The sequence below is a fragment of the Schistocerca piceifrons genome, chromosome 1 (assembly GCF_021461385.2).
Source record: "Schistocerca piceifrons isolate TAMUIC-IGC-003096 chromosome 1, iqSchPice1.1, whole genome shotgun sequence".
NCBI classification, from domain to species: Eukaryota; Metazoa; Arthropoda; class Insecta; order Orthoptera; family Acrididae; genus Schistocerca; species Schistocerca piceifrons.
Window position 1 is genome coordinate 455,143,283 of NC_060138.1, and position 25,215 is coordinate 455,168,497.

The window sequence follows — 25,215 nt, forward strand, 5'->3', positions numbered from 1 at the left end:
TTTTCCCACGTGGAATGTTTCCTTCTATTATATTGATATCATCTTTGTTTTTAGATATATATATGAGACTTACCAAACAAAAGCGCTGGCAGGTCGATAGACACACAAACAAACACAAACATACACACAAAATTCAAGCTTTCGCAACAAACGGTTGCTTCATCGGAAAGAGGGAAGGAGAGGGAAAGACGAAAGGATTTGGGTTTTAGGGAGAGGGTAAGGAGTCATTCCAATCCCGGGAGCGGAAAGACTTACCTTAGGGGGAAAAAGGACAGGTATACACTCGCACACACACACATATCCATCGGCACATACACAGACACAAGCAGAAACCTGTCTAAATATAAAAGAACAAGAGCATTTTATTACTCATTTGTGATACTTCATTGAAGAGTAAATTTAATAAAGTGTCTTTGTTGGAGTTTTGGATACAAATTAGCAAGGAGTTCCCAATGCTGAGCCAAAATGCGATGGAGATCCAGTGTCCTTTTGCAAAAAATATTTATGTGAGACTGGCTTTTCAGTTTCGCAGCTATGAAGTCAAACTACCATTCAAAACTCTAAGTAAGCAAAGAACTTCAAGTTCCTGCTATTACACCACAACTTGAGAAACTTTCTTCTCAAAAGCAAGCTCATCCCTTCCAATGAATTCTGTAATTCAAATTTTTACTGCTCTTACAATCATTTATTAAATTTACTCTTCAATGAAGTATCACAAATGAGATTAATAAAATGCTCTTGTTCTTTTATATTTAGACATGGTGGTCCAGGAACATTTGTGAATGGACTTTTAATCCAATTAAATTTATCAAAATCATTGCTGAAATACTTTTTGAAGTGAACGTTTAGTGTTGCCAGATGATAAAGGAGACAAGGTTTTATCACCAAATTATCTGTATCTCCTAGCAGTGACACTAGAGTAAGGAACATACTTGGCAAACTACTTTCTATTTGGTTGTGCCACAACTCTAATTTCTTAATGAATGTCTCTACTTTTTCATTCCAAGATAGTACAGTTACATGATTATCTTGAAGTGAAGTGTTGAGAACATTCCTGAGAGACTTTTCTTCTTTAAGAAACAGAATACTTCATTCCCAGTTCAAACATTCTTTTTCATACTTTACCCCTTGAAAGTTATCAAGCATTACTAAAAAAAAGAGCAGTTGAATGTGTTCAAGGTTTATCTTCTCACAAAGCACATTAAAAAGCCTTGAATTTATAGATTTTGCCTTTTAATATTAACTGTTTCTGTAACTGTTTGCTGCACTTCATGAAGGTATAGGCTAAGTTCTTTAGCAGCCAGAACCTCCTAGTGTATCATGCAGTGCGTCCATACTGCATCAGGAGCTACACATTCAACTTTTGCTTGCAATCCAACATGAATTCCAGACATTGAGTGAGCTCCATCTGTGCATACTTCAATGCACCTATTCCATGATGTCCTGTCTTGATTAAAAAAAAAAAAAAAAAGGTTCTTGAATTAAAAGCAGTCTTGGTACCGACTTTTTTTTTTTTTTTATTAACAATGCATTTCACCTTCATGAGGCATCTTCATATTATCTTAAAATTTTCCTTTTACAGCATATTAAAAACAATTAAATGGCTCTGAATCACATATTAATTAGATGGACAAGCAGAGAGCTTTTTCTTTTCCAATATTTTAAAAACCATATAAAGGCTCTTTGCTAAATTGAAGCACATGTCTAATCAGATGGAACTGCAGATCTTAATAAAGTTGTACCAGCAGGTCAGAATAGTGCAATTGTAGACCCACACTCACAAACGTAATACACAGAGCAACCTGCCATAATTTCACAGGAGGAACATCAAGTGGAAATATAGGCAAGCAGTGGAATCCACTGCTGAGAGTTTCAGCTTTTTTCAGTATCAGGTAACAGAAAAGCGTTTTCTCTCGAACGTTAAGCTCATCAATGAAATAAACATAAATAGTCAAATGAGCACTATTGTGAATGACAGGTGTTTCATCCACCTGAAGTGCAGAATAGTTGTTACTTAATTTATCTTTTCATTGCTCAGGTAAATCATGAGAAATATCTAAAATTCTTCTGTGCACTGTCATTAGAGATAGCAATACTTTTCAGCTGTTGAGCAAATGAGTCACTAAACATTCTTGATAATATATATACATGTGGAATGGTGAAAATGTACAGTGAAAATATGAATTGTAGTGGACTCAAAAGCAATCAGGGGTGAATACCAGGGGACATCATCAGCATCATTACTCACTCACTCACTTTTCTAAAAAAAGTAGTAAAAATGTTTATATTTTTACAGATATCAGGCATTACTCTGAGTTATATGCTTGCATAGCAACTGTCTGCAAACTTATGTTTACAATCACAGTGCTATATGAAATTCTGATAACTGTGAGTTCACACTTTGATTTTATAGTGTATAAATTATGATGTCGTTGCTTTTATAGTTCTTAAACCAAATGCATGACACATGCACTTCTAAAATTTTTGGATGAATGCTTTTCAAGTGCTGCATTTCTCTAAATTGCAATTTCTTGGATGTTATCTACAGTGATGTACTAAGCACTGACAGTAACAAATTATTATTGTTATTAAATGTTTAATATATTTTATAATAATTAAACAATTTATTATTATTATACTAAAATATTCTCTACTTACTGTTATTATTATTATTATTACTATTATTAAAATCATAAACATTTATGGCACATTGAAAGTGAGGGCAAAGACAAGTTATATTTAGCCAAAGACAAACTGACACCTCCCCCCCCCCCCCCCCCCAGAGACACACACACACACACACACACACACACACACACACACACACACACACACACACAAATCCCCAAAGATATGAACCCTGGATTCATATCTGACAGCAATAACTGTCGAGTACCAATGATATAACTAAATACAGTGATAGTGGGTGCTTTAAATACTATGAGATAAGATGACAATATTCCACGATAAGTTAATAAAGCCACTGAGATGACAGGTCCTGGGAAGACCCCATAGAGTAATGGATGGATTACAGTGAAAATAAGCAGCAAAGAAGTAAATCTGATAAAATGATATGAATGCATTCAGAAAGACAGGACAGATTTTCTAGTTAGATATCATACTTCATATGGAACTTGAAGCAACAAATGCAGATGTGGTAAGTGGGAGAAACCAAAATGTGCAGCAAATGAAAGTGTACACTGAGTTTCACATTTTTATTGAAAGGAAGGATAAGAACATGGGTTGGTTAAACCCTTAGTGTTTGCAAAGGCATAAAAAATATATCATAAATGTAAGACAATCAGGCTGCAAGAACATAAAAATAGGAACTTATTCTGGTGAAGGTACAATGCTTCAGAGCATGGTCACATTTCCAGAATAATAAAATGGAGCGTTATTTTCCATTATAATAAAGAACGTTATCATCCAGAATGTGGAAATTACATTGCCCGGCAAAGAATTAAGTTATCTGGAGCAGCATACCAGTAGTAAAGGTGAAGAACTTTAAATTACCATAAACGTTTCAAAAAGGCCTATTCCAGTATGTTTAATAACAATATGTGTCATTTGAATGATTGTTTCACAGCTTGCACTATTTGGATCCTTCCCATGGGCACCAGCTCTTCTGATTGTGTAAGTGGGAAGTCTCCTTGCAACATATTCATTTCCATAACACCCCTGGCCTCAACCTTCACTACTCCCTGTCCTCCCCCTGCCTATCCTCTACCCTGCTCCCACTCCAATACTACACTCCCCTTTTTTCCGCCAGTGCACCTACACAGTCTTTTCCCCTTCTCAACTATTCTTCTCCCCTGCCCTTCCCCCTAACACAGCCACTGATGCTGTACCTTAAAGCCCTATCCTATCCCAACCACATCCCTGAAACACTCTCAAATGCCCTATCCTATACACACCACAACCCTGGTATCTCTCCCCCTCCCCAGCCCATGTCTCTCCCCCCTCCTCACCCTATGTCTCTTCTGTAGCCCTTATATCCATCCCAGTTAGAATGCTGCTCACCTCAAATGCAGTCACAGTCAGGCCTTAGCAGCCAGAAGATAGTGATCACCTGTGTGAGAGAGGTGCTTCTGTGAGTTTTCTGTGACTCATGAAGGACTTAGACCAAAAACTGAATATTTCAAGCATTCTTTTCCATTTGTGCATGTTTGCAACTCAATGCCTCACTATGGGTGAGTAGCAATCTATCCTTTCCATATTGTTATTCCATCCTGGATTTTTCAGTGTCTGATTTTACTTAATGGCTTCCTTCCATACGCAACCCAGTGCTGATTCTCCTTCTTACTATTCTGTATCACATTACATTACTTAGTGCCCATACTTTTTTCCTTGTTTTATTGTCATCTTTCAACCTGAACACACTGCCCACTGCTTACCACACACCTTGTGAATCTCTGACTTCTGAGCTACCCTGTATCAATGGTCTCATCAGCACACAACACACAGTTATAAGCTAGCATGGATTGTAGGTGTAGTGATACAATTATTCCTGGACCTTCAGGCTGATTTCATCAACTCCCTTCACCTGACATATTTTTGCACATTTTCCTGTACCTCGTGTACTTTCTTGTACCTCATACCTTACAGCCTGCCTCCCTCTTTTTCCTTATTGATGCACACACTTTATTGACTTACTGATCTCACCTAGTCCAATAAAACCTGTTGACCCCTCTCTTCACATACATCCACTCACTGACCTGCACCCACTCTATTATTGCATTTTTATTTATTTTTTCGTTTTGGTCTCTTCCTGTTTTCACATCAATTGTATTTCAATTTTGTTTTTCACTAAAGCTCCTACTTACTCAGGTTTCCTCTCATTTCATTATACTTCATGCGTTTTGTATTTTTTTGTGATTTTGCCATATATTTTTTACGTTTTTTTTTTTTTATGCTCGACTACAGATCTTTGCTCTTTCCATCTGTGCCAATTCACAGGAGCTTCCTTATACCTAGCCAGAACCAAGACTTGCATATTGTTCCTGTCTAGGTGCCTCCTTCACAGAATCCACCCAAACAGTTTGACCTTCAAATTGCTCACCTCCAGCTGCAGCCCCTATTCTCACAGTGAGCTCTTTCTATTCAAATTCCATCATACCATAGCTCTCACCAGCCTAGTCTTGCAAAACCATATAAATCAGGCCCAGATTTCTTTGCAATAACTCTTCTCCATCCGTAAGGTCCTTCTGCTCTGCAATCCCGAATTCCTGCATTCCATTTCACAGATCAAAACCCTAACCCTCCAGGAATTTGGACTTAATTCGTTACAAGTCCATAGGCCATTTGAGTGATTCTTTTATTGAAATGATGCAAAAATGAGCAGTGTGCACAACACCATTCATAAACCTGGCTTGGAATAACAATACCATTATCACCGCCAGTACAACAGTCTCCATAAAACTTGCTTCACATCCACTCACAGCTGCCAAATCCTGCGTCACATATGCATTACATTTACCACACCATCAGACTCTCCCTCTCACCAGTCCACAGAACCCAGAACCTAAACAGACCCACAACACAGTTATGAACCTCTCCTTCAAAAGCCTCAGTCACCTGCAAATCAATACTTTCCATAAGCTTCACCTTTTGTCCCACTCCCAAATTCAATAACACTGGGCTTATTAAAGACCTTTTCTCCTTGTTCAATTCACTACAGTGGAAACGCTTTTTAGTCACTAACCCTATAAATCACACTCAAAAACAAATATTGAAATCTGCTTGACTCACTCTATTACTCCATCTAAACATGATCCAACCGTCCCCCCTCCCACTTGTCACGTCCCTAAAATCATCCCCTGACAACTTTCAAAAATTTCCTGACCTTGAACTTTACCTCACCATCATTCCCCAAATTCCTTAACATGGAAACCAGCCTTACATCCACCGATAGAACTGAAATCCTGCACCTAAAAACTGATCCCAAACTTACCATCCCACTTGCCAAAAAAGGCTCCACACTGTGGTTATGAATCACAGGGATTATCTGGCAGAGGGACTCTGTCAGCTGTCAGGCAAGTCCATTGACAAGCGCTGCCATAGTGACCCCATTCCTGAAAGCCATCAGCATCTTCAGTCCTTCTTCAAGTCCTTAGATCCATCCCAAACTTCTCTCCTGAGTCTAATTCTCTCCTCATCCCTACCATTCCCCACACATCTATCTTCTACAAAGTACGTAAACCCATCCACCCATGATGCCACATTTTGGGCGATTACTGTGCCCTAACTAAATCTCTGCACTTGTGAACTAACACCTCCAGATTATTACCTGTCACCTACTTCCTCTTTGGACTTGACATTTCTTGTACCTGCACCACCCTGCTCATCATTGTTGGTGTCACTCTCTTTACACTATTGTCCTCATTGCCCATGGCCTTGCTACTATTGAACATTCTCTTTCACAGTGCCCAACTGTCTTGAAACCTACAACTTCCTTCCTTGTCAGCATGACCAACTATATCCTCATTTCAGTTACTTCTTTTTTGAAGGCGTCACTTACAAACAATCCAATACTAACCTATTTATGGGCCACCTAGAGGAATCCATCTTAACCACCCAGAATCCCAAACACATAATCTGGTTCAGATTAACTGCTGACATCTTCATGATCTGGACCAAAGGTGAGGACACCCTATCCCCATTCCTCCAGAACCTCAACATCTTCTCCCCCACTAGCTTCACATGGTCCTCCTGAGATCCAACAAGCCATCTTACTTGATGTCAACCTCCATCTCAAAAATGACTACAACAGTACCTCTGTCCACATGAGACTTACCAACCACCAACAGTAACTCCACTTCCATAGCTACAACCCATTCCACTCCAAAAAGTCTTTCCATAGCCTAACAACCTGTGGTCATTGCATCTGTAGCGATGAGTAACCCTTTTCTAATTAAGCCAAGGGTATCATCACTGAGACCTTCACTGACCAAAATTACTCTCCCAACCTTGTCCAGAAATAGACGTCTCATGTCTTGCCCGCTCAGTCACCTAGCATCCCACAGAAACCCACTTTCCAGCCACAAAGGAGCACTCCTCTCATGACTGGAGCGAACTGAATCATATTCTTTGTCAGGGTTTCAACTAACTCTCATCATGCTCTGAAATGAGAAATATCCGTCCCACAATAGTATTCTGCCAACCAACTAATCTACACAAGATCCTTGTCACTCCTCCTCCACTCCTACTCCCAACACCTTCAGTTGTGCCTCATATCCCTGCAATAGACATAGATGCATGATCTGGCATATAAATTCTTTCACTACTACCTAGTACATTTCTGTCAGAGGCAACTGCTATCCCGCCTAAGGCAGCACCACCTGTGAAAGCAGCTGTGTGGTCTACCAACATAGCTGCAAATACACATCTCAGATAGATTCCTGTTCACCTAAGATGCAGATGCAGTTGGGCCTTGGGGCCCGGAGACAACAATCGTCATGTGTGTGAGTTGTGCTTGTGCGAATGTATGAGAGTTTTCTATGTATGATGAAGGACGTAGTCCAGAAGCTGAATATTTCAAGCATTTTTTTCCACTGTGCCTGTCTGTGGTTCAGCACCTCCTCTATGTCATGAGTAGCAAATTTATCTTTGGCATATTGTTATTTTCCACTGGGTTTTCCACTGCATGACTAGTTTAGGCTAGCAATTATCCATCCTGGATTTCCTGTTGCATGATTAGGTTAGACTAGTAATTATGGAAAAGAATCTGATAGATTGCTTACCAAGGACATTGAACTTATTCTATTTACACTGCACTTACATTTGTATGTTTATTGATATATACCTATAGGTTGTGAACACATTTTCAATTATCATGTTTCTCAATACGACAAAACATAAAGAGACATTTCTGATTATGTATATTATCTATCTACCTGACATTTACAGATTGTTGATGAATATTGTATCTTTTATGCCCTGGGTTTGATTCAACATTAATTATAATTTATTATTTGTATGAGGAAAGATACCTGTGGTGTGGAATTTAAGCAAGATTCTAGCAAAAGAGATTGAAATGGATGATTGGTCCCAGAGACAAGAAAGAAAACGAAAATTATTAAAATATTATTTTTATTTTAATGGGTTACGTATAACGTAATACAGTCTGGCAAACAGTACAGACAGTTACTGTTTACAGGGACACTTGTAACAAATATAGACTCATGGTGAGTCAGTTAAATCAGTGTCTACACAATTTTGACACGTAAAAATGTCACCCCCCCCCCCTCCCCACCCTTTCTTGTTCCATGGACGTACTGCCACAATATCAATAAATTGTATGTACGAAATTTGAGGAGGGAGTGTAACAGACTGAGATTCACCTTTTGAAGTATATGGTACATCTCTTTCATAAATGTTATGATTTAATTGTATGGACATATATTTTTTATCAGGTCTTGATTTTCAGTTTACACTAATCATTCTACAAGGTAAGTCAGCAGGAAAAGTACATGCTTTAAGGGATGATAGTATTAGTGATTCTGAATGGAAAACTTCATATATGTACAGATACCCTATTCCAAATGATTTGCGAGATAGAACACATTTAATGCACATGGTTATTTATTTTCTGTATTAGTCAAACACTGTCAGTGTTCGCAATGTACCACAGTAGTACATAGGAAAATGAGACAACCAATTTGATATAGGACATTTGTGGTCTATCAGTTCAGGAAACTACCTCAAACTGGCCCACCTACGCTACCTAAGCTACAGCACAGTCATACAAGATTTTCAGTATTCTCACACATTCTTTGTGCAAATTATTATTATAAATAATGTAAGAAAGTTTATGTAATAACTTCAAGTTGAACAAATATATTTCAAGGGAGACGCAATACATGAAAGTCACAGATCAAGTAAACAGAGTAAGATGTGTGTACACTTTAACAGTCAAATCATAACTGAGTCCAAGTCTAGTGGCCGCTGGCTGGCTGGCCGCCTAGGTGGCACTGCTGCTGCATGGCTGGCAGACAGCGTCGCATGTAGAGGACGCGCGTAACTGCGTGGCAGCACTTTGAAAGATCGGTGAGTCAGAACACTTTTCCCCCCTTTGAATTTTTTGCACAGGTCTTGATGGAGGTGGCCTGTAGATTGCTAACGTCCATAGGTGATGTTTGACTGGCCGTAAAGTCTCGAGGAGGAGGCTTCCCGTACGGATGGAAGTGTCCCCGATGATAACGGGTCGAGATGACACGAGACGTGGGGGTCGAACCTGCACACAGTGCCGCATGTAGAGGACGAGCGTAACTGCGCGGCGGCACTTTGAAAGATTGGTGAGTAACAACACTTTTCGCCCCTTTGAATTTTTTGCACAGGTCTTGAAGGAGGTGGCCTGTAGATTGCTAATGTCCATAGGTGTTGTTTGAGTGGCCGTAAAGTCTCGAGGAGGAGGCTTCCCATACGGATGGAAGTGTCCCCGATGATAACGGGTTGAGATGACAGGAGACGTGGGGGTCGAATCTGTTGGGACCCGGTGCACCAATCTGCCCATTGCAGCAAGTCCGGTTGTTATAACAGGAGACATGGGCGATGTGTCCGTGTCTGTAGGAGAAGGAGGCGAGTTGAGTTGCTCCGAAAGATGATGGTCATCTGGTTCCTGCATGGGCACGTCTCCTGGTGGCGTCAGTTCTTGTGCTGGCACCGATATGATGGTGAGAGGACTGCGTTGTGAGTAATGAGAGATTCCAGTATACTGAGTGTCAGGTAGAGCCGAAGGTGGTGTAGCAGCATCCGGAACAGGCGTTGCCGGCACACGAGGCCGAAGCTGGTCTGAATGACGCACGGCAACACCCGTGTCCGTCTGGATTTCATACAGGCGTTGGCCACGGTGTCGTAAGATGCGGCCAGGACTCCAGTTTGGCCGGTTACCATATCCCTGTACCCATACAAGGCCGTCGGCGGTGAACCGGCCATGCGAAGGCACCTGCGGCTGTGAGGTGGAAGGCCGCAGAAGATGAAGTAGCATGCGGTGCTGTTGGCCATGTAAGAGCTCAGCCGGGCTGTGGTCGCCCATGGGGGTGAAACGGTAAGAAGCCAGAAATTGGAGAAGCACATCATCAGCAGAAGTCAGGAGTTTCGTCATCTGAGCCTTAAATGTGCGGACCAGTCACTCAGCCTCACCGTTTGACTGTGGATGGAACGGAGGGACCGTGACATGCATGACACCGTGACGGGCACAAAAATCCGCAAAATCGGAAGAGGCAAATTGCGGGCCATTATCAGTAACAAGAGTAGAGGGAAGGCCTTCCAAAGATAAAATGCGAGCTAGAGCATTGGTGGTTGCCGCGGTGGTAGGCGACGTGCAACGGACAATGAAAGGAAAGTTAGAATAGGAGTCAATAACGAGAAGCCAATAAGTCCTAAAAAAGGTCCTGTGAAGTCAGCATGAATACGCTGCCAGGGCTTCTCAGGCGAAGGCCACAGTGACAAAGATGACTTTGGGGCAGCGGCCTGTGATGCACAAGGGCCGCAGGCAGTGACCATGTGTGCGATTTCAGAGTCGATGCCGGACCAGTACACATGACAGTGCGCCAGAGATTTTGTGCGAGAGACACCCCAGTGCCCTTGGTGAAGGAGGCACAAGACCGAAGCACGCAAAGACGCGGGTACCACAAGATGCTGCTCTTCTTCCTCCTCCCACAGGTGTCCGTATGGAGTCAAAAGTTCTTCAAAATATTCTCACCACATGATCTTGAGTTGTTCTTTATTTTCTAGCTCTTGGCCACTTTTATTCACTGTTTGAACATAGTCCATCATATAATTCCATCTCTTACTTTTAACCATCTCATATAGCACCTTTCTGAATCTGCATTAGCTTCCTCCATCATTCTACTCCACACATCCATCCACCCACCTTCTTCTGTCCCCTGCCACCACTCTTTTTTGCCTCTGCCTTTCTTGTCTGGTACTCTTCTCTTGTCTCTATTGTTCTTTTCAGGAAGCATGCACTAAAGAATCTATTCTTCTTCTGCACCATATCTTTCATTTATTAATTCCGCCATGATGTTTCCTTCCACCATGGTGTTTCCTTTCACCACAGTCTCTCCTTCCACCATGGTGTTTCCTTTCATCTCTTTTTGTTGCTTGTTTTACCACATGCTATTTCTGCCACACTAGCTAATGTCCTCATAAATCTATCCAACTCTAATGACACTGATGTTGACAGAACATTACTCCTCCTCCCCCCACCCCTCCCAAATCTATCCAATTCCTCTACCATTCGGATATCTTTTCTTCGATATTCTGAGGCAATCATCCCTACTCTCTTCTTCCTTCATCTTCTATATCCTTACAAACATATCCTGGTTTTCTGTCCCTTTCTTTAGCCCTATTAACATTCATGATCAGCAGTTGATAGTTGTTATCCAAGGCCTCTGATGGTATTACCTTGAGACCTGTTATGTTCCCATTCATTTCTCAATCATACTGAATAGTCAGCTACAACTTTCTACTGAAATTATTGATGTGACAGGTAATCTTGTGGCTCTCCTTTTTCTGGAAACAACAGTTTCTGACCAACAAAACATTCCTTTGGCAGAAATTTAAAAGTCTTTTACCTTCCTCATTTTGATTGCCCCAACCCTCTGGTACAATCACACTTCATAGCCTTGTCGTTCTCTTCCAACGTGCTTGTTTCAACTCCCATTATAATCACATTCTTTCCTCCATCTGTGTCTATATTCCTACTTAAAATTCTTGTTTTTCTGCAGAAGTGCAGCCTACGTGTGGGGCATACACTTGTAATATCTCCATCATATGTCTCTTCAGTGATATTTTTACTATCATCATCCTGTCACTTATTCTCTTCACATCTTATTTTAACTTTTCTGTCATTACTACTCCCATTCCATTTCTCATTCTATCAGGAATCCCCTCAAATATAATTGACAGCCTATTCTCAATTCCCTCCTTCCTTCTCCTTTCCACCTTGTTTCTGCCAACCCAAACAAATCCAATTTCCCCCTTTCCATCATATCCACGATCTCCCTCAACCTTCTCTGTCAACGAATATCTCCCTCAGCCTTCTCTGTCAATGTCCGAATATTCATTGCTCCAAATGATAATCCATGTTCACCGCAGGTTCTTGGTCTATTCTTTCCACAGCTTGTTCCATTCATGAAAGCAATAGGATTATCCATTACTGGCTTGCTGGACCTATTGTAGCTTCACCAGAACCCAACTGACCATCACTTTTCAGGGTTTCTGTAGGACCTTCACAACCACCAATCGGTCTCAGGGCACAAACAGTCTCCACTGTACTTTGCCCCTACAGGCTGCCCTTGCCCATCTCCTACATTGTGATTGATGAGTTGGACTTGTGGGAGAAATTGCAATAATCTCATGTAATTACTTGAGGAAACTACAACTTATGACCAAAAATCTTGTTTCAGTCATTAGTATATACTGTAAGGAGAAGTGTTTCATTGCATAATCTATACACAATTACAGGTACACCATCAGATCCACATGCTTTTCCTCTGTTGAGTGATTGTAATTAATTTTCTATTCCATGACCACTTATCTCAGTCTCAACAATGATGTAGTGATTGAAAAAGAGAGCCATACTATCATATTCCACAGCTAAACAACCTCTGATCTGTAGTCGATGAGTCAAGATGTATTTTCTGAAAGACTGAAATGTAACAGTAACAACTATTTATAAAGAAAATGGAGATACACAAGTGACCTCTAATTGTAGACTCATTTTTCTTTTTCTCACATTCTCAAATATTTTTGAGAAGATAGCTTACAATACAACATTGTACCATCTTTCTAAGAATAGCCTTTTAACAACAGCCCCGTTTGGCTTCATGTAGTTTTCCACTACATAGCTGAAAGGTTCAAATCTTCCTCTATTACTACAAATCTTACCTACAAACAAGTTGCCCAGATTATCTCCTCTACTTACTTTCTGACAAACACAGCTCCCACTTTCAAAAACTCAGCTGCACCCCCTTTCTTACACAGTGCCACCTAGGCCTCAAATGTTTCATTATGGTACACCAACAAGGATAAGACTTTCACAAGTCTAGCCCTGAAATAAGATCATCTCTCTCTGACAATATTCCCACATCACCAACAGTAACCCATCTAACCTCTGTAACATTTGTGTAAAACCATATGACCTCCCATTACCTTTATCCCTACCACACAGTTCAAACTCTCACGTCATTCCCACTGTAAAACTTGTTTCTTGTCTCCACCAATTACCACTTACTCCAGCTCCACCAATGGTAAATCTTACAACATCAAAGGCAGAGCAACATTTGAAGCCATGCATGTTATTTACTAGCAAATGTTTTCACTGCATGTCTTTTTTTATACTAATATGACTGTAACTAAACTGGCAGAACTTTGAATGAACACATTAGAACTGTTCATATTGTGGCCACCCAGTATCTATTTACTCTACAGCATGATTCAAGACACCTGAGTAAACACTAAACCCCATACATACTGTTTGGATCTTCCCTCTGAATACTAGTTTCCTTGAACACCATAGATGGGACCGTAGTCCTCTATATATCCATGCATCCTAGTACTATCAAGAGCTTAACACCCATTAAGACCCCAAAATCTTTTTTTTATGATTAATAGTATTATTATTTATTGAATTTCTATTTTATCTACATGTTTCTTTATGTCTCTCTTTTAGGTTTCCCACACACTTTTTCTGCTTTCCTCCTGGTTCTTAATTGGATTATGAATATGATTTTTTATTTCTCTTTCTCTTTACTCCACCCTCACTGGTACTGTGCTTGTTTTCATCACACTGGATGAACATAGTTTTTATTACTGTTTTGATTTTCACAGAGTGCCATCTTCTGATCATAAGGTATGGTGTAAAATCAAAAATGCATTTTGCTCCAAAACTTTGTAACATGTGGTATGTTATTCAGTATTATTATGTACTTCTTACATATGCCAGGTTATTCAGTATTTCTACACATCATATAATATTAAACCTTCAAAGGAGCTACACTTTTAGTGACCCCTTTGATATAAAACCAGTGACCACTACAGCTGTTGCACAATTCAGAAACACTAATTCTGTAATAAATGTCCGAATTATCACAGTTTCATTACACCATATTTCAAAAATAAATAAAATATTATTTATACAAATTTTGTATATAGCTAGAGCAAAACTTACTTCAACAGGATTGAATATATTCACTTTTGTAAGTGTACTGACATAACTCTGACTGTCACTTATTTGACAGAGGACCAGATGAGGATGTCGAACATCAAGTGCTGCAATTCCCACTTCTCCTCGAGCATAGCCACGACCCTCACAGATTGCTTTTTCAATAGAACAAAAAACAAAGTCCAAAATTATTATTGAAAATTACTCAATACGACTGTTCTTTTCATGTAGATCTTATATAAACAGAAATATTTTCATTGATTTCTCAACTTATAAAGTACACAGACGAAGCATAATAGTTGCGTAAGGAATAGTGCATAAATACACTATGGCACAGAAAAAAATTGTAATTGGTTAAACAATTTACATTCCATTGAAAAGATACGACACATCAAGCAACAAAATCCACAAATTAAACATAAAAATGGCCAAAAATTAATTTCTGCCCATCTCTGAAAGATGAGACTTGGGAGACAGTCACATGTAAGCTACATACATATAATGGTAAGACTATATTAGCGGTGTTGCCAGTAGGTCAACACAATGAGGTACCTTTTTTATGTGCAAAGCAGGCAGAAGGAGGCCTTTTTGTTAACTTATCCACAGGGTGATGCAGTTGCTTAGGAAATTCACACATGGGGCACCATCCAGTGTATGGCCATTGATCTCTACTTCTGGTATCTGTAAGTGAATATAATTTGTCTGGATCTCCATAACATGAGTTTTTGTGAAATTAAGGGTTATGCTCCTAGATGTGAACCATGAACCAGGTGTAATCTTGTTTCATTATTCTCCTGGCTGTGTCTGGTATGGGTGTATTTGGCTATTTCTGTCATTAGAGAACATTTTATAGTTTTTGAAGATGTCTCCAATAATCAGAGTAAATCATTTATGCAGGCCAAGATGAGGAGGAAATTGATGATGTAAGCTTGTGGAACACCACATTAAGGTTTTCCCACTCTGAATTTAGTTTTATTCCTATCCTATCATTTCTAATGTGATCATCTATTTTCTGTTGCTAACATGCACCTCCATCCTTGCAGACAGAATGCATTTAATGCCATACCAGTTTGTTTTCCATAGTATAATTTTATGGTCTACATGATCAAAAATGTTAGCAATATCACAGAAAATGCCAACATCTTTGTCTTATTTACTTCTAACTGCAGTGATTTTCTGATATTATAAATTCTTATCCATAGAGAAGCTTTTACGAAAGCCAAAAACTCAGAGAACATGGAATGATGTAAGTGTGTCTGTAATTAGCATACATCCAGTTCTATAAATGGATGGTACTGCTTCTTATTTCAGTCTTTCATGAAATATACCTTTACTTATAGGCTCGTTACAAAGGTAACTCAGGGGAGGGCTGGGGGCTACCAACTATGCATTAGATTGGAATACTGTATAACGGCATCTGTAGTCACAAGAGTTGCTACTGTAGTGACCTAATGATATTTGTAGGCTTTTAACAGGCGATTTAGCAAAACTGGTGACTGATGGCAGAATATGCAATGACTTTTTAAGTAAATTTAATAGACCTGCCTTTAATGGATCATTTATATCCCTGTGTTTTTAGCTACTTTTAGGAATTTAGTGGCCCACAAATTGAATTTAATATCATCTGTCTCACAGCTACTGGCTTTAGGAAGTTGAATAGCATTTGCTTCATCAGGTTTCTTCGTTTCATGTCCAATAATGATCCAAACTGTCATTACTTTGTTATTGGAATCATGAATTTTTGTGTGTAGTACTTTTTTTTCTTTTTGTTGACACAGTGAAGATTTTTACATGACAGATTGTAGTTAATTTGTGAGTCTTGATTAAAGTTATTCACCTGCTATAAATTAAGCACTTTCCTCCTAGCACACGACATTTTAATCTCAGATGTTAGCTTCCCTTTCTCTCACCTGCCAATATAACTGTGCCCGTGCCATTGTGAAGAAAAACTGGATTCATATTAATGTAAGAAAACTTCTATGAGAGAAATAAATTTTTCATCTATTGTGTGTCCTTGGTAAACTTCTCCCCATTTTTCATTAAGTAAATTCTCATTGAATAGTGTATCTGAGGCAGTATTTACAATGCTGTGAAATCTTACTTTTCCCTTCTGAGTTTAAACCTGATTTTTTGTAAATTTAATTTCTGCCACTTGATTATAATGGTCAGAAAATGACATATTATGAGACTCCCATCTGTTTCATGAAATATAGTTGGATTTATAAATAAATTGTTAATTGTTATGGCACTATGCCCTATTCTTGTTGGAAATGTTATTGCAAGTATCAGAGCAAAATTAGAGACATCAGTGATTCCAGGTGCCTTTGTCCACAACTATTTGGATGTAATCAACATTGAAACCACTGTATACAATCAGTGGACAATTATTTATGTCAAGTCTAAATACTCTGAAAGTTTAAAACATTTCCCATTTATGATCTGTACACTTCAGAACAACTACTATGTTTGTTTCTACTTATACTGCTGAAAAACAGCACTTAAAGAAGTGTTCAGTGCAGTACTCGCAAGGGTTTTATGGCCTATGACTCAATTCAACTTTGTTCTATACATAGTAACTCCTCCTTTAATCAGATCAAGCCTATAGTAATGTGATACTGTTTATATTTATCTAGGTGCATCTGTTCAACAACAATTTCTATCTTGACTAACCATGAGCGCTGTCATACACATTAAGAGCTACATATATTGTTGGAATTTTAATGACATGTTTAAAAAATAAGGGGTGGCTTGGATCCCACCCATCAAGGAAATCATAGACAAAAGACTGTAAGAACAGTGCTGTGAACAATACATTATAGCAAAACTGGAAGTCATTTACATAAAACTACTTTGGAAGGATGGAGGGGGGAATGGGGATGGGGAGATCTTCAAGAAAGTAAAAAAAGTAACAATGCATTTTTTACTGAAGAAAACATCTTTCATATAGCAGCTTCACATTTAAGTATTCTGCATTATCATTCTCAATGCAACTAGGCTGTCAGCTGTAGAATCAAGTATTTTCAAAAACAACTAATAAGTTTCCTAGATTTCAGTACTCACACTGTGAGCTAGTTAAATAATCTGGTCAAGAACCTTTTAATGGCTTCCTAAAGGAGTGTGATGTTTACATGACTTCATGGCAACCTTCATTGTTGTTTCCATTCATAATCAAAACAACATTTTCAGGTCAGACTCTGCTGAAATGTATAGCAATAATTTCTATTGTTTGTGAATCAAGTTATATCAAACAACCAGGCCCCTTCATTCACTTCCTTCTGGATTGTGATAAATGAATCTCAGTATAAAGGAGAACTAGTCAGTTAATACATTAGCATAAAACACATGTTAAAAATTGCTACAGTTGCTGTATCTGCAAGTAGCCAGATACCAGCGCACACATCAAAGCCCAGGAGGGAAACACCTGCGGCCACAAGGCAGAAGGGCTGCTACAGAAGGGAACATGACACCAAGCACTAGTGAGGCTAAACACAGATGACTGTCTATGGTCATGGCACAGACAAGGACGAGACCAAAGCAACGACTGTAGACAATGAAGTGCAAAGTTGAAACCTTCATCACAATGGCATCAGCAGGTGAAGAGCAAAGAGAGAGACAATCCAAATCGTGAACAGAAGGACCTGAGGTCACAATGTCGCAGATGTTGCAATGACTGTGTGTGGTGTGGCACTGTCACACTGAGTGAGATGGTGTTTCATGTGTGGATGAACTCTGTGAATTTGAAACTCAATAACAACATGCTGTTTCTCATACATCAACATAGTTACATTACACACTTACATGTTACATGCTACAATTCAGAGTCCTCTAGTGGCAGAGGGCAGCAAATGTGTAGACATGAAGAATAAAGATATAGAATGTCAATAATGTTTGTTTCATTTAAAAAGCTTCAAGAGTTTTCCCATAAAACATTTGGAGGCATTGCTTAACAGCACACCCTTGTACCTTTGAGACCTGCAAGCTACTGTAAATTTTTCAAAGCTATATAATAAAGAGATTTTGTAACGTATGTACTAGTAATTAATCTGTTGGCAACAAACACATTATAAACCTGCTTCTGTGCCTAGCACTATGAAATTCTAGCTGTTGACCAATGTCCTTGGTTCTCTGCAAATACCATACATTTATACGTAAGCTTTTGCCCGTGACATTATGTTTTTAGATAAAGAAGTAGGCGAATTTACAATTTAGGGACACTGGTGGTAATCAGCCTAACGCCCTAAGTGGTGCAAGATGGAAACCTGGGAAAATTTTGTATCACTATCTGTGTGGTTACATCTTTTGAGTTATTGAGAAAATTACCATGCTATACACTCTCATTCACTCTCACTCCCCCTCCCCATAATCAAACAGAGCTAGTTGACAGTACAGCATGTAATATTGGTCTTGTTCCACATCACACTGCTGCTGATGGTATACATTTTTCTGTCCGGCTTAAATGAGATTTTACTGACCTTGTTATCAGACTTCATTTCTAGTGAATTAGCAGTAAAGTGCAACACATTATAAGTAATGAACTCTTAAAAGAAGGAAAATGTTGGTATAGTCTAAGTCACTGGAGGCTCACTGTTAGACTGTCCACTGGACAAAAAAATAGATAGATCATGCCATTATAAATGATTCATAATGTATGAAAACAGATGTTTCTATGTCAGTAGTAAGAGGAACATAATAATAAGTGAAATGTACACCCTGAATTTCAACTGTGGTACATGGCATATCAGAGGATTCACTTTAAGTTAACATACCAGTAACAAGTGTGTGATAATCTATACAAATGTCACGTATCTAGTAGTAGATAGTAAATTGATAGAAATTTTGATGTAATAGTTTGTCTGCATATAGAAAAGAAAAATAAAAACTCTGGAGAGAATTACGGAGAGACCACTACTCATTAAGAAAAAAAAAACATGGATACATGAAAATACAAGCAAATGTCGCAGCCACCATGGAAGATATCAAGATTAAATTAGGGGAATAAGTTTTCAGAGAACTTCAAACTTTGATGGACTTGACATTTAACAGGCAAATGGTATGAAAATCTCACACAGGTCTTATCTGTTCTATCCTAATGACTTTAATGTCAATGGGGCATTAACCCCCCCCCCCCCCCCCCTCCCTCCCCCCTTATCTGTTCAAAAATTGGCACCAACATTTTTCTGCTGACAGTGACACATTGTTAAATATGAATTAATGGGCTTATTTACTCAAACTATGAAAAATCGAGGATGGACTGTAACAAATTATGAGAAGAAAGTTGCTACTCACCATATAGCAGAGATGCTGAGTCACATATAGGCATAACAAAAAGACTCACAATTATAGCTTTTGGCCATTAAGACCTTCGTCAACAATACATACACATGGATCCTTTCCACTACACCAGCTTTTCTGAATTACACAAGTGGGAACTTTCCCTGTAATACATCCTCTGGTCCCATAACCGTCCTGCTGGCCTCAAACTTTGTTAGTCCCTGTCCTCATCCATCCAGCCCCTTCCCTGTTCCCATTCCAGCACTACACAGCTCTCATTTCACCAACACACCCAGTCTTTTAATTTATCTCCCTTTCTCCTACTTCCCCTGCCCCCCTCTCCCCAGCCCTCCATCTAACCTGCAGCACTTCACTGTCTGCCTCTCCCACCATACTATCCCTCCCACTCCCCACCCTACCCTTCTCCTTACCCCCACTCAGTCACCATTCCCATCATGCACTGGTGCTGCTATTCGCAGTGTGGTTTCAGTTGCCTGAGACTGCAGTCGTGTGTGTAAGTTGCACTTGTGTGTGTGTGTGTGTGTGTGTGTGTGTGTGTGTGTGTGTGTGTGTGTGTGTGTGTCTATTGTTGACAAAGGCCTTAATGGCCGAAAGCTATAATTGTGAGTCTTTTTGTTGTGCCTATCTGCCACTCAGTCTCCACTATATGGTGAGTTGAGTAGCTTATTTACTCACATTTATCCGTTCATGTAAGCGGTCGTAATGGCAATGTTGCTAAGGTACTGGCCATAATCTCTGCAAATGTTGGCATTAAGCTCAAAAGAATTCCTTGGTTTAGGTGTAATACAGTGGAATTGCTTGGAATCTTGCATCTAGCTCTTTCACTGAAGCCTTCAATAGCTTCCAAATTGTATCAGTGACTATAACTTCCGTGTCAATACCAGTTCATCAGTCATTGGTAATTGGGGAAAACATTTATTTGGCTTGGATCTCCTACACTAACAGCCTTAAGCACAAATTAGGAAGCTGTAGCAGAGAGCAAGATCCTATTAAATGAAGTTTTAATGTACAGATGTCTTATAGGAAGAGTTCTTGGTACCATAAGTAATATTTGTAACAACAGTCTCATCAAGTGTTCAGAATATCTCGGAATTGGTTTCCTTTTGGAGTTTATATGCCAAATATTGCTTTGCCCTCCGATTTCCAGAAGTAGAAGATGAGTCTAGATGTTCACACAGTGCTAGGTTTAGGTAGGACCTCATTTTCAATAGCATCCTTTTGGGTATTAGGATATTTCATACTATAACACTAAAAATAACTATACAACAAATACATCCGTCTTCACAGCAGTCTTGTTCAAAGCAATGAAACTGCTCAGTCTGCCAAGTGTCTTCCTTTTGTACCAACTCATTTCATTTGTAATACAACAACCCACATCATCGTTCTTGAACATCAACGGATAGTCCAAAGTTAAGACGCCTGTGGATAGGTGGCTGTATGGAAGGTAACTGCCTGTGCTACTGCAGCAGATGATTAGCATATAACAGCAAATCAGGAGCTTATACCCAGGGACAGAGACTTCTTGAAGCAAGACACTGATGCTGCATGGGAGGAATGCTTGTTTATGGTGTTGAATTCAGGCCTTGCAAAGCCATTGGACAACAAATGCATACGACCCATTGGTGGCTAGGATGTTGGTAGCTTGTAGCCATCCTCCATGCCATTACTGTAGCTCTCTTGTTTTATGTTTCGACAACATTATGAAAAAGATAGATTGCTATTCACCATGTGGAGAAGTTAAGTTGCAGACTATGTCTGGCCACAGCAACCAGAGTGCTCATGCAGGTATGAGTTGTGCTTGTGTGTCATAAGCTAATAGTAGTATCCATGTACAGATCACCAAAGGGAAGCATTAACATATTTTTAGAAAAAAATGGACATGCTATTGAGTGAATTAAGTAATATTAAATGGCTACATTATGATATTGCAATAGGAGGTGATTTGAATGCTGATTTTGATGTTACTAAATGTAAGGGTAGTGTTGCAGATCATGTTAATAACAGGCCCACAAGAAACAAAGCATGTTTAGATAACATCTTTGTAAACTTCAAGACCACTGAAAACACATGCGAAGTTGTAGTGTTCCCATTCTCTGACCATGACTCCGTATCTCTAAATTATGCAAGTAAAATTCCCCTCAATAGGAGCAATGCAAACAGACCTGTCCCAACTGTTGTGATTACCAGACCCATAACTGAGGATAAAATTAAAACATTTCGTAATTCCCTTGCTGACAGAGACTGGTTTGGCCATTGTAGTGTCGATGGACATTACACATCAAGTAATGATCTGCCAGCCAAAATAATATTTGATAGATTTTTTAATGCATTCTTGACCCTATTTAACCATAGTATTCCCATAAAGAAAATCAAAATAATGGACAGCAGCCACAAATCCAGATCTCAAAACAGACAAAATATATGGTACACTAAACAGCTGACAGACCTAAAGAAACAAGTTTTGTTACTGTACAACATATACAATAGTATGAAGTCTGACTGTGCCAAATCAGCCTATGTGGAATGCAGGAATGAATACAAAAAAGCCATCCTGCAAGCCAAAAAAACCTACAATGCCACCAATAAATGCAAAACTGCTTGGAAAGTAATTAACAGTGCTGCCAGAGATACTAAAAAAGACAAAATTAATATCCCACCACAAACACTCAATGAGTTTTTTATTAATTCAGTGAGAGAAATAGGAGACGCAATTGTCAAACCAGACATTAGTCCATCAGAGTTACTCTCCCAAAATTGGGGTAGACAGTCACTAAATACAAGCATGGTAACCTTCTCCAAAGTATCGCCTAGATATGTACAAGGGGTCATAAAACAACTGAAATCATCTGATAGCTTAGATATATATGGCATATCATCCAACCTGCTAAAAAAAAGTGTGTGACTGCATTCTCTACCCCTTAACCCATTGCATAAACAAGTGCTTACTTGAGGGATATTTTCCTGATGAGTTAAAACTGTCTAGGATTGTCCCAGTATACAAAAAGGGAGATAAAGACTCTCCATCTAGCTACAGGCCTATTTCAATAGTACCCACATTCTCCAAGGTAACAGAATGCATCATGTACCAACAATTATCATCTCACTTTGAGAATCTAGGAATAATTAATGCTACACAATACGGGTTTAGGAAGAATCTGTCGACCATTGATGCAATCAACACGGTAGTCAGTTACATCCTCAAAGTTTTTGAGAACAAAGGCTTTGCTCAGGTCTCATTCTGTGACCTAAGCAAGGCCTTCGACTGTGTTGAGCACATGCCACTACTAGAGAAACTAGAATTCTACGGCATCAAAGAAAACAGTCTCAGATTATTAAAAGCTTATCTCAACAACCGTAAACAGGTAGTTTGTGTTGGTAAGGAAATGTCAAACATAGAAAATGTTAAAGTAGGTGTGCCTCAGGGATCTGTACTGGGGCCCTTCCTGTTTCTGATAATGATCAATGACCTCCCCTCGTTTATTAGATCCACCACTGTATTGTATGCAGATGATACGACTTTTCTCCATAGCAGTAACAGTCTTAATGATCTTAAAACCTGTGCTGAAAATATACTCACTCATGCAGCATATTGGTTCAGAGCAAATAGTTTCCTGCTAAATGAAAATAAAACTCAGCAGATAATCTTCACTCTAAGAGACAAGCCACTATCTGATGACCCTAGTTCTGTTAAATTCCTGGGAGTTTATTTGGACAAAAAGTTATCCTGGGGCCAACATGTAAACTATATTAGTAGTAAACTATCTAGAGTAATTTATTTATTAAGACAACTCAGAAATTGTGTACCTGAAACATACATCAGATCATCTTATTTTGCATTTTTCCAGAGTATAATATCCTATGGCATTATCTTGTGGGGTAACTGTAGTCATATACATGACATCCTATTATTGCAAAAGAAAGCCATTAGGATAATTACAAATTCTTCACATAAGGCTCACTGCAAACCCTTATTTACTAAACAAAAAATGTTGACTGTAATAAACCTCTATATATACAATGTCTTAATCTTTACGAAGAAGAACCTACAAGATGTGAAACGTAGAGAAAATGTACATTGTTACAACACAAGAAGCATCAAACACATATACACGCCTTACCACAGACTATCAAAATCAATAAATAGCTATGAAGTCACAGGACACAAGCTATTTAATAAGCTGCCACATGCCATACAGGATCTTCCTGAACATACATTCAAAGAAAGACTGCATGAATGGTTTATTACCCACCCGTTCTATGATATCAATGAATTCTTCAACTGTAAAATGCAGTAATCCAAAAGATGACCCACTGTACATTTATTGTAATATAAGCTAAAATATTTCAGTAGTCAATACCTTATCACACTGTATTATAAATTGTAACTTCATTTGACATTGTCAATTGCTGTAATGGCCTAAAGACAATAAAATCTTTATTATTATTATTATTATTATTATTATTATTATGTGTTTCCTACCTCAGAAAAAAGGTTTTTGGCTGAAAGCTAAAATGTATAGCAATCATTTTGTTGTCTCTGTCTGTGAGTCAACGTCTCCTTCATATGGTGAGTAGCAATCAACCCCCTTCATTGTACTGTCATTATTCGATTGTTTTAGTTTATGTTTTTGTGTCCATGGCTACTGAGCAAGCTTATGGACTTTCTGAAAACTGATAGGTTGGTCACAGTCCAGGTGATATTTGGCTATTGCTGTCTGCTGTGTTGCCTAAGTTGTACATACTATTTTTGCTCCAGAAAGCAACTACTAATCAGTTTCCCGGTTATGCCAACATAGACATCAATACATCACACTGCGGTTCGTAAAAACCTGAGGTGTGGAGAGCATCTATGAAATCAATTGTGGGTCTCAATAGATTCTAAGGTCACTCTGAAGCATAGGAAAAATTCCTTCGTTGTACCTCTCATATATAGTAAGCAAGCAGCAATGGGATGTTCTTCAGTTTCATTATCTACTTAGTCTTCACTGTGTCTCATAGCACATTTTATGTTTTTACAACCATATCCATTTGCATAGAACATTGTGCAGCTTGTTTGGTTCAAAAGGACGGTTGTCAACAGTGCTTATATGGTGAGCCCACACTGTCAGTGAACACAACACATCATTTTTTTGTGCTGGACAATGGTGCAACTTTGCGTGAAACATCTTACATCCTGGTTTGCCACTAAATGTTTTGCATACTTCTACGTTCAATAAAGAAACAGTGCCATTACTCTCTGTTTCCAGTGGAAACTGTAAGTTTTCATGTAGGCTGCTAACTTACATGATTGTGATTCTCCATGCCATCACATGAAGTTGCTTTTATTTTATAGTTGTTTTTAGTGCTATAAACTGGTGCAGCCTAAAACCCACATGGATTTTATTGAAATTAACACCAGCAGTGGAATCCTATGCACATACATTATTGTGTCAGAGTCTGAAACTCACATTGCTTCACTTCCATCCATCACGTTGCATGTATTTTTTTAGCCTTTTCCTCATCCTCTCCAGAGCAAATTTAAAGATGAATTAGACAGACTGATAGTTCTAGTGATGGCAGAGCAATTTTCTGTAAATGAATGTGTCCTGCTATTAGCAGTCACATAAAAATAATGGGAAACTGTTTATGTTGTAACTTCAAGGCTATTATAAATTCTCGTCAGTAGTGGATTTCTATCTTTCATCCCACTGAAAGAATTTGTTCCTTTGAAAATAGTGCAAAAAGTATGAGGGGAAGTCAAAAAGTAAAGGGATTTT

At 38.8% G+C, this 25,215-nt stretch overlaps 1 protein-coding gene across 1 annotated transcript in view; it reads right to left on the reverse strand.

The window, feature by feature from the left end:
* LOC124712423 (mutS protein homolog 4-like) overlaps positions 1-25,215 on the reverse strand; it is a 287,464-nt gene that overhangs the window by 256,499 nt on the left and 5,750 nt on the right. Inside the window, exon 4 of the mRNA XM_047242719.1 lies at positions 14,174-14,322. Within this exon, the coding sequence (XP_047098675.1) occupies positions 14,174-14,322 (149 nt within the window). The remainder of the gene's footprint in view (positions 1-14,173; positions 14,323-25,215) is intronic.